Source organism: Copadichromis virginalis, linkage group LG16 (genome assembly GCF_057382275.1).
Source record: "Copadichromis virginalis isolate Kocher_CV1m ecotype Utaka linkage group LG16, C_Virginalis_male_GT1.1, whole genome shotgun sequence".
Lineage (NCBI taxonomy): Eukaryota > Metazoa > Chordata > Actinopteri > Cichliformes > Cichlidae > Copadichromis > Copadichromis virginalis.
The window spans coordinates 31,938,245-31,949,349 of NC_140633.1; the positions used below are offsets into that span (position 1 = coordinate 31,938,245).

The 11,105-nt window shown below is 42.4% G+C and overlaps 1 protein-coding gene across 1 annotated transcript; it reads right to left on the reverse strand.

Moving 5' to 3' along the window:
• Nucleotides 1-485: 485 nt before the first annotated feature.
• On the reverse strand, nucleotides 486-7,012 carry LOC146691136 (ileal sodium/bile acid cotransporter-like). The gene is made up of 6 exons (XM_085435344.1): nucleotides 6,525-7,012; nucleotides 5,948-6,066; nucleotides 4,892-4,980; nucleotides 4,280-4,455; nucleotides 4,034-4,191; nucleotides 486-890 (listed from the first exon to the last, which is right to left on the reverse strand). Exons 1-6 carry the CDS (start codon nucleotides 6,920-6,922, stop codon nucleotides 700-702), a joined length of 1,131 nt encoding a protein of 376 aa, XP_085291470.1. The 5' UTR covers nucleotides 6,923-7,012; the 3' UTR covers nucleotides 486-699.
• Between the last annotated feature and the right edge of the window lie 4,093 nt (nucleotides 7,013-11,105).

The following is an 11,105-nucleotide window of genomic DNA, read 5'->3' on the forward strand; positions in this document are numbered from 1 at the left end:
TTAACTGCCAACCCCTCTGCCAAAGCAAGTACAGTTGCACTCAGTTTTTTAAATTGGTGTTTCTTCAGATTATTTGTATGTATCACTACCCACATCTGAGTTATCCTTCTGCGGTAACTGTACCTCAGTGTCACTTCATCAGGCAGGGTCGTTTCAATCACACACTTTGAAAAAAACAAAAAAACAACTCCACAGCACCTTTTACATGACTGGATCTCACATAGATTTTTCTTACGCTGTAACTACATCATTATATCACATTTTGTTCTTTATTGTCATCACTGTGTTCTTGTTGCTTTTGAAATAACAGTAATATCAAATAAATTATGACTGTCACATTACAAAAAACAACAACAACAAAAAACCACCCTGTTTTCCACCACTGAAGCACTCATTAAGAGACACTAACAATGTACAGGCAAAGTGGTTCTAAATATTTACATATGAATAAAAGTAAATAACACATAATTCAGCAGTTGGTCCCCACCACGTTCCCACTTGAAGTTAGATACTGACTGTCCCAGGGAAGAAATTTGTGCAACCCTGTTCAGCTAAAACTTTTCCAAATGGTTTAGTGTGGTGCACATACAGCCTGCAGAGTGCATTGTGTCTTCACAGTAGAGTCTGAATGGTGTGTTCAGTGATGCAGTTGTTATTGCTCATACCAACAACCGAACATCTCTGGTTTTCAGGGCTGCATCACAGCTCAGTGCTTTTGTCAGTGCTTTTATCCTTCACATCCGTGTTGTTGCTCTCATCGCCCTCAAAGCCACCATTTTCCCGTGGGCGGTACTTTTGTTCTTCTAGATCAGGATTGTGACCTTCCAAGTACGGAGTGTCACTGTTTGCAGACGAACCGCCACCACAATACCTTTTGTAAAGCTGGAAGCCTGGACAGGAAACAAACCATAGATTCAGAACCAGTGAGCAAACACCTTTGGACAAAACCTTTAAAAGTGGAATAAACAGGACTTCAGTGACAAAGCATCTATGCAAGATGCCATAACAAGACAATTTGAAGCATCCTACGTCTTCTTTTCTGTTCAGTTTCAAAATTAGTAAGCATCTATGATAATCTGTAAACCACTGTTCTCAAATGTTTGGTGCCCAGGACTGAAAGAAAAGTGAAAATTTCAAGGTATTCTGCAGAAGACGGCCTCCATATCATTTTCAACAATGTGAACTCTAACTTCCATCAATCCCCTCACTCCACATTTTCACACATTAAAACCTATGTTTATTCAAGGCTATTCTCACCTCTGTGACATTAAGTAGCCCCATCTTCTCAAACACACAGGCATTGCTAATTTAAGCAAAGTCTTTCCTTCCGATGTGTTCCGATTTGCACTGGGGTATGGCATTAGTGAGATTGTGTTAGGTCCATCTCATCACTGGTAAATGTGCAGGATTACTATTTTTAGGGGGTTTGTTTTAACCCAAACCAAAGTCTTTCTCTCTAAATTACTTAAAATACTTGTAATTACCTAAACCCAACACAGAACCTTTTGGTTTGCAAACTAAAGAGAGTAGAATTGAAAGGAAAAGTGAGGGATGAAAAATAACAGCAAATAAAACATCCCACTAAACAAAAAAACTCCTGGGTGACATAAAAACTCATGAAGATGTTGCACTTAAAATTGTTCATAGATGTTAGAGCATCAGTGCATCAGTGCTAAAGACACAGACACACAACACCCCGCCATTGATGCTGCAGGTCAGCCAGCTGGCTGCTCAGTTGCCTCAGTGACACGCTTGCACCTGGCTGCGTGGCTGCGTTTCATTACAGCTTCGCTCAGTTTCATCTGGGACAGAGACTGCGTTTCCAGACGATATTACATTTGTTGGGCACGATGGCATCTATGATCACTGTAGTGCCACTTAGACTGGTAAAGATGAGAGTGTTTCAATGCTGGACTCTCTCTCACCACCTGTGTGCATCGCGTCACCTCTGGAGGAGGCTGATGGTAACCGCATCGTGCATGCTAGTTCTCTATCCCTGGACGGAGCCCAGGCTACTGCATCAGGGCTCTCAGATGGGAGGGTGTTGTTTTGCAAGGTGGTGTCCACAGATGCTTCCCTAAGGGGGTGGGGAGCGCTGTGCGAGGGTGCATCAGTGAGAGGGATCTGGTCCGCAGCCCTGCGTGATCTTCACATCAACCACTTAGAGCTGTTAGCAGTGTTCTTAGCTCTCAAACATTTCCGTCCAGTCCTGGAGGGCCAGCATGTCTTATACAGGAAGGACAATTCAACAATAGTCTCTTACATAAACAGTCAGGGAGGGACACCCTCCCTTCCTCTATTAAAGCTGTCTCGCTCTCTGCTGTTATGGTGCAGTGTTCATTTCCCCCAAGGGGGGTACTCTGGTGAAGGAATGGAGGTTGCACCCTTTGATAGTGGCTCAGATTTGGGATCTGTTTGGCAATGCACAGGTAGATCTTTTTTTGCCTCCAGGGTAAATATTCACTGCCCCCTGTTCTTCTCAATAATCGTTCACAATGCAACCTTGGGCATGGATGCGCTAGCGCACCAATGGCCAGTCATGCTCCTGTATGCATTTCCCCCAGTGGAAATGATATCTCCAATTTTAGAGAGATTGCGTCGGCAGTCTCTCTGACTGATTGTAGTGGCCCCTTGGTGGCCCACAGGGTCTTGGTATTCAGAGATAATCAGCCTGCTAGCAGTGAGTCCTTGGCAACTTAGTCAACTTAGCCTCCGCAGGGACCTCTTCTCTCAGGTGGGAGGAGAAATAATTCATTTGCGCCCGGATCTGTGGCGTCTTCATGCTTACCTGCTGAGAGGTCAAACTTGATTGCTAAGGGTCTGCTACCTAGTGTGATAGTGACAATTCAGAACACTACGGCCTCATCCACTAGAGGCTTGTACTGTTAGAAATGGCGAGCCTTCGAGCAATGATGCCAGGACCGCCACACTGTCCCATTCCAGTGCTCTTTTGTGAATGTTTTGAAATTCCTGCAGGAGCTGCTGGATGAGGTCCTTTCATTTTCAACGATTAAGGTTTATTTAGCAGCTATATCTGCTTGTCATTTTGGCTTTGACGGGGTGACACCAGGTGCACATCCCCTCACCATACCTTTTCTGAAAAGGGTTTGTTGGCTGAGACCTGTGCTTAAGTCCAGTGTCCCTGCTTGGGACTTTTCTTTAGTGCTGGAGGCATATGTAGCCCCTCTTTTGAACCCATTGAGTCTGTGGATATGAAATTTCTCTCATATAAGACTGCATCAGTTCTCACTTTGGCTTCAGCAAAGTAAGTGGGTGACCTACATGCGTTGCAGTGCATCCCTCTTGCACAGTTCTCTCCTGATGGCCATAAGGTCGTATTGCGTCCGAATGCTGCCTATTTTCCCAAGGTCAAGCCTGCATCTTATAACTGAATGGAGTTTGAGTTGCTGAGCTTTTGCTTCCCTCCTTTTGCATCTGAGGAGCAGAGGAGGATGCATTCTCTTTGTCCAGTGTGTGTGCTACGTACCCACATTGAGAGCACTCAGAATGTGTGTTTATGTTACCAGCTGTATGTTTATACAGAGCTCTACCTCTGGCTGGATTGGTGAAGCAGACAAAGGCTGTCCCACTGGATTATAGAAGCAAGCTCACTGGCGTACAGCACCAAAGGTCTTGCTTTGCCCCAGGGAGTGAGAGCTCATTCCATCAGGGAATGGCAGCTCCTTTGGCCCTTTTTAAAGGGGTACCTGTAGCTGATATTTGTGTGGCAGCTAGTTGGGCATCACCGCTGCTGTCATAGGTGTCATGATACTTGATCTCTGACACAGATAAACCACCAGAGAAGCATGAAGCATGCTGCAACTCTATTACTGGTTAAACTTGGGTTAAATATTTAATCCTTATATGGCACAGCACCTGGCTCAATCTGTTGACTCAACACAGCAAAAAAACATCACAATGGACGAAAAGAAGGAAAATAAGGAAGCTGCATTCACTGACCAAGAACTAAAAAAAAGTCAAGCGATGCAGGAGAAAATGGCCAATGTATGTGTTGTTTGTTTTAAGGTCTTACATCCCACAAAGACGAGTGCTGACACGAGCTGGAAGATGCTGTATATGAGGGGGAAGGCAAACATGATTTCCAGCTCCTCTGGGCTGAAGGACAGCTGGACGATAGTGCTGCACAACTGGGCATTCTGGAAACCTGTCTCCAGTGCAATGGTTCGACATCTGAACAAATAAAGGAACAATGACGAACCTCATCAATAAGTCAAATTTTAAATGTAGCTGTGTCAGAAACATTTTGCTGTCACCTCACCTGTACCAGGGTTGACCCACAAAGCGAGCCAGGAAGAACCCAAGGCTCAATCCAATAAAGGGGTAGATGGTGCCAATTATCCACAGGGAGGGAGCAATGGTCCAGGACGACTGGTAGAGGACTCCTCCAACCACAGCTATAACAATAATGAGAACCAAGCCAACAATGGATCCAACCTGTGCACAACATAAACACTCCATTAAAACCCAGTCCAGGTGATTTAACTGGTTCGGCACTGTAAAATGGAAATATCACATCCCCCCAGTATGTATGATGGAAATGCTATTTCTAAAAAGAAACATGTCACAGAGGCACAAGATGTTATAAGTGAAAACATTAAACCTGTAGCATTATATTCAATAAACTGCAGAGCAGGGGTGTCAAACTCCAGGCCTAGAGGGCCGGTGTCCTGCAGGTTTAAGATATCTCCCTGGGTCTACACATCTGATTCAAATGATTAGTTCATTACCAGGCCTCTGGAGAACTTCAAGAAATGTTGAGGTCATTTAGCCATTTAAATCAGCTGTGTTGGATCAAGGAAACATCTCAAGCCTACAGGACACCGGCCCTCGTGGCCTGGAGTTTGACACCTGTGCTGTAGAGTATTCCTACCTTCAGAATCTTTTTTGCCATCTCAGGCCACCTGCGCTTTACGTACATTCCCACAGCAATCGGGATGATTAGGGCTGCCAGAGTGATACCTGATGATGCAAAATAGTAGATTGTGTCTGTGAAGGTACTCAGTCATCCAGGTCATCGTAGTCAAATGAGCTTGCAAAGAAAAGCGTCTGGACTTCTTTAAGTTACTTGAAGACATTTCACCTCTCATCCGACAAGCTTCTTCAGTTCTAAGGTCAAATGGTGGGGAGTCCCAGATATAAACCCAGTGGGAGTATCCCCCCACAGAGGGACAAAAGGACCCCCTGATGATCCTCTAATCGCCTGAGCCAAGGTGTGAAACTGGTTGTGGGTCCCAATCACCCAGTTTCACAACTTGTAACTTTTTTCACTAGACTGCTTCATTAGTCTGCACTACTTCTTCAAAAAAGCAACAAGTTAAACAGAATGTGAACATTATCAGACATGGAAAAATAATGTTCAGTCTAAGTTAAAAAAACAAAATCCAGAAACTTGTGAACAGAGATGAAAAATATATCATTTAAATGAGAGTTTAATACTATTCACTAATGGTGGCTGCAGTGAGCCTGCTTTTGATAGCAGAGCTTTGGCGGGGCGTGGTCTGCGGGGCAGGTGAACATACCTGAGCGCCATCCGCAAACACACCTCACCAGCTTAAAACAGAATGAACTAGGTACTGTTGATGTGTGTAGGCTGTAGCCAAAAAGCTGCAGCCGCATGTGTAAGTCGACAGCCGACAGACTTGCACACGCGGCTGCAGCTTTTCAGGGGATGCAGTGGATGTGCATATTATTAACCTAGCTGCCACAAATGTCTTTGTTCCACCATAAAAGTGATTCTGATGTTAGTTCCGCATAACCTTTCTGCCAGGTAACTTGTGCCCCACCAGTGGGGTGCTCCACACACTTTGAGAACCACTGCCTTAGAGGCAGGAACAGCATTCACAGTTACATCCTGATAATACACATTCTTAAAGGCACATGTTTGAAATTCTTACAGGTGTTTCAGTTCTGCGAGAGCTTTCCTTACCGATACTGTCATACGGGATCTTGATGGTGTCACTGGATGTCCATACACTGGTGTAGATTAAAAGACAGAGAGGCATCATCCCCAAGGCCAGGAGAGAGGAGCAGGTTGTCATACTGATACTGAGGAGCGAAGGATTTGGACACTGATGAGTTTCCTGCATTTGTCCCTAGCTGTGCTTAAACACACTAACACAATTTGTTTTATTTAAATAGTGCATTAACATTGAATAAATGTAAATAAAACTCTAGACCAATAAAAACTTGTAATACATTAATTCTGTTGTTCTCCTGCCAGGTAGCTACACAACAAGAAAGTCTTCCTTAAAATAGCTTAAGAGTGTTCTGGGATCCAAAAAACATGAAAATGTTCTATTTAGTTTACATACACAAGAGAAACAAATAGTTATCATAGAGTAAACATAGTGGTCCTCTAAGAGCAACACTTGGTGATAGTAGGGAAAAAAGAAGGTTCCTTTTTTAACAGGGAGAAACCACCAGCTGAAAAAGGCTCAGAGAAGTCTGCTCTTTAACATAAAGGGAAAAAGAAAAAATAGCAATGAACCTGCCCAAAGTCTCACCTGAGGTCCATGTCTCCTTCCAACCAGTAGCAGATGATGTTGGAGTTTGAGCCACCTGGACAGCAGCCCATGATGATGATGACCACTGCCTGCACAGCCTGGACCCCAAAAGCCAGTGACAAGGCAAAAGCTGTGAAAGGCATAATGCCAAACTGGCAGAGGAAGCCAATGATAATGCCCCATGGCTTCTTAATGTGGCCCCACAGCTTTGCAGTTTCCACTGTGCAGCCCATGGAGAACATGACCATTGCGAGCATGATGGTGAGGACCGTGCTCATCACTACTCCCAGGATGGCATTGAAGTTACTGGGAGGAACAAGGCAGTCTGTGCCCGAGCAGGCTGTGGCAGCATTGTCACAGATAGCTGGCAGCATGGTGGTTGGCTTCAGCATGGACATTGTTGTGGCAGAAGAAGAATATCAGCAGATCCTTAAAACTTGCACACACTTTGGGGCTAGGGTCCTTGAAATGAGACGAGTCCAGTTTCTCCCCCTGTCCAGGAAAATGGACCTGACAAAGAGAAGGAGTGAGCTTGGATCACTGCCCTTTATGCCCACGGTTCCAAAGCCAAATAAAATTTGCCCGAAAGATAAAAAATTAACCAATAGTCTATGTTTTATGGGGTCAGCGTTCAAAACACATGCATATAAAAAAGAAAATCCCAATGAAATATGAAATGCCATTGGACCTTGGCTCCATTTTTTATAGCCACGTGGGTTTTAAATTTTTATTGGACTCTCATGTCATCAAGCATCATCATGCAGGAAAAGCCACAGAGCACATGTTCTTTGCACAGTTCCCATAACATTCCCAATATAAAGGCATGCAGCTTACACAATCATAAAAGAAAGTGTAGAAATATTTTTTGCATTGATAGGAAAAGAGCACATAAATTGGGGGTGGGGGGTGGGCTAGAGGTGATTTGTCTGTGGTGTCATTCATTTTTGCATTTTGATTTTACCTTTTTTTTATGTGCCATAGGTCTAATTATATAGAGAATCAAGATGCTGTAAAACAATAAAACATGAAAGGATGAAAATGTTTACGGGCACTTCATGTACCAGGTGTGGAAACAATAAAAAGTCAAAGTGTCCTGATAGAAATTTAAGGGCTATCACAAGGATAGTACCAGCATCATCAACATAAAAACAGTTTACCTAATAAAAGAAGAAAAGAAATCTGCCACATGAGCATGTTTAAACCCACCAGGAGATCCCTGGGCTGTTCTCTAATTGGTGGCTTTATTTTCCAGATATATTTTATTGCCTTCCTAACTGACTTTATGCAACTTTGCAGTCTGGGTCGTTGTGTCCTTGGGCAAGACACTTCACCTACCGCCTACTGGTGATGGCCAAAGGGTCCGATGGGGCGATATGGCAGCCTTGCTTCTGTCAGTCTGCCCCAGGGCAGCTGTGGCTACAACTGTAGCTTGCCTTCACCAGTGTATGAATGTGAGAGTGAAGGAATAGTGGTATTGTAAAGCGCTTTGAGGGTCCCGAAAAGCGCTATATAAATGCAATCCATTATTATTATTTTTCATCTATCATTTATTTTTCAGACTAGTTTATGTAATTTATGATTCTTTCACAGGGGTTTCCTTCATATTAATCAGATCATGTGTTGTTTCATTTTAGTAAAGTCTCCATTTTAAGCACTCACTATGTAATGTACTGTACATGAGACATCATGAGGTTAGAAACCTAAAACACACCAACGCAATACCTTTTTAAATCCTCTCTGGATGCCCATATCAGTCCATAATGGTCATGTCAATGTCTAACTTTCATTCTTGAACTGAACTGAATGTTTTACATATAAATATATTGCGGGTTATTGAGGAACTAAGCATTTCCATACTAAATCCTGACATTAGTGCATCTCACTTTAACACATGAAGTGTCTGTCTGTCTGTGTGTTTGCTACTTTATCCACCAACTCCCTTAACACAGTTGAGCAACTGAACTTGGCACACAGGTACATTTTAGGCCCCTAAAGGCTCTTATCTACAGAGTGGATGCCACGTGGTTGCCAGGTCAAGACACTAAAATGATTTATGCACATATAACATCCTATTAAACAACATTGGTATTTTCATTTCATGGTAGTAAAATGTAATTTATATCCACAATAACTCATTTATGCATGACAGCAAAAGTAGGACCAAAGTAGTATGTTTTTGCATTTTTGCACCACAACACCACCCCATCAGTTTAATTTAATCAAAATAAGACCATGTTTATATTTACAAATCTGATTAATAAATGTTTTATTTTAATCCCATCATGTTGCCTAAAACATGAGGACATTCCTACCTAGCAATGGGCTAAAATGATAAATAAAATTACAAAAAAATCCCGTCTTGCCCCTTCAGGCACTCTATCCTTCAAGCTTGGGTTCTCTACCACAGGCTAATGATATATGTAGTATAGCTACATCTATTGACCACCCTATGGGGAGTGTCCTATTTTGAACTCGTGACTTCCAGGCCATACAGATATTCTGTCATGGTCCTGCGGCCATGACTCAGTGACTTTGTGTTTGTGTTCCTTATTATTATTATTCTCTTTATTATTCTTGGGCTGTTTTGGGATGGTTTGTGTTTTGGGATTTTAGATACTGGGTTTTGGGTTTGTGCTCCCTCTATTGGTCCCTGGTGTTAGTGTTCCCCTGTCTCGTCAGGTTAATCAGGTCCAGCTGTGTCTCCCACCTGTGTGTGATTTCCCAGTGTCTCTCTGTGTACTTATAGTGTGTGTTTGCCTCTGTTCCTCGTCGCGTCGTCTGTATTCATACCTTGTGAAATCCCCTGCGTGCTCTCCCTGCTGTTCTCCCTTCATGTTCAGGTTTGCCACTCCTTTCTGTAGTTTATCCCAGTTTAGTTCGTCCTTAGTTCTGTTTGCCATCTCCACTTTATGTCTGGTATTGTTAATAAATCACCCTTCACATCTGAATAAGTGCTGCATTTGAGTCCTCCTTCCACTCTTCACACGGCTGCTGCCCCGAACCGTGACATATTCCTGTATACTATGCCGATCAGTTCGTTATAGCCAGGGGTGGACGTAACGAATTACAAATACTCACGTTACTGTAATTAAGTAGATTTTTTGGGTACTTGTACTTTTATGAGTAATTTTTCAAGTGTGTAATTTTACTCATACTTGAGTACAACTTACACCATGTAATCTGCTTGGCTACTTATAAAATCAAAAGTCGCTACTGAGTACACCCACAATTTGAATTAATATTCAAACCTTTCATCTGCATTTTTGCAGCCAATAACGCTGTGCAATAGCGACCGCGCCAATTTAAGACGTAAGCAAAGAATAAACTCCGCTGCAGCAGCAGGCACAGGTGTCTAGAGGTGCTAAATGGTGGAGTATAAACTACTTTATAGACGGAAGATTTGGAGACAAAGAAGCCAAAATGAAGACAGAGGACCCTGCTCTTGCTCTTGACGAAGGCGGTCGCACTTTTCTCCTCTCCTCCTCCTCCTCTCCCTTATCTTCCCTGCTTAGCTTCTTATGTCCTTGTCTTGTCTTGTGTTTTTTTTTTGTTTGTTTGTTTTTTTTCCCCACCATCCCCCCACCCCTTTACCCCTGTATGGCTCTCAACTTCATCACATTCGTGTATCCAAACAGCCCATATTTACACCCGTCTATACACAAGAATCAGCACAACATTCAAGAACTCTGATCAGAAGGGCCTAACCAAGGATAAATTCAGGGTAAACCCAGAGGAATTTACGTCATCTCTATATTCTGTCAAGTCCAAAGACGGTAATACTGAAAGAAATGGTCCCCAAATTTTTTTAAAGGTTCCGTATTTCCCTTTTACACTATGCGATATCTTCTCAGGTGTACAGTAGGATGCTAACTCATTAATCCAATATCTCAGTGTTGGAGAATTTTCAGATTTCCAATGTGTCAGAATACATTTTTTAACTGCAGTACTTGCAAGTAAAATAAAATATTTCTTGTGGTAATCCACGTTTATAGAATCTATGTCACCTAAAATCCATAGTTTTGGGTCCATTTCGACTTGGATCCCAATCACCCTTGAAATTATTTCAGTAGTCCGTCTCCAGAACTCCTCTATTACTGGGCAATTCCACAGCATATGAAGGAGATCACCATCTATCACCTTACATCTCAAACATTTGGGAGAGTAATTAATATCAATTTTATGTAATCTGTAAGGTGTATAATATGTCCTGTGGAATATATTAAATTGCATTTGTCTATGATTTGTGGAAATTAACATGATCTGTGCCTGTTCCATTAGATGGTACCATTCTACCTCTTCATAAACATAGCCCAGATCTGCCTCCCATTTTCTTTTCAGAGCCGTTTTGTTGTAGTCAGGTAATTTTTCATTAATAATAGTGTATATTGAAGATGCTATTCCTTTTATTGACTTCCATGGTTTGGTGCAAAGATGCGTTTCAAAAGGACTTTCTTTGGGAATCTCAGGGAAAGTTCCTTTGGTTTTTTCTTTGATCCAGTCTCTTATTTGTAGAAATTTAAAAAAATTTTGGTCTGGAAGTTTAAATTTTTCCTTTAGTTGTTGGAAGTCAATAAATGTGTC

Excerpts from the sequence above, each read along its gene's own strand:
- LOC146691136 (XM_085435344.1), bottom strand. The coding sequence starts at position 6,922 with ATGTCCATGCTGAAGCCAACCACCATGCTGCCAGCTATCTGTGACAAT. Across the intron at positions 4,981-5,947 it reads GATCCCGTATGACAGTATCG|GTATCACTCTGGCAGCCCTA; the intron begins GTAAGGAAAGCT and ends TTGCATCATCAG. Across the intron at positions 4,192-4,279 it reads GTGGGTCAACCCTGGTACAG|ATGTCGAACCATTGCACTGG; the intron begins GTGAGGTGACAG and ends TTATTTGTTCAG.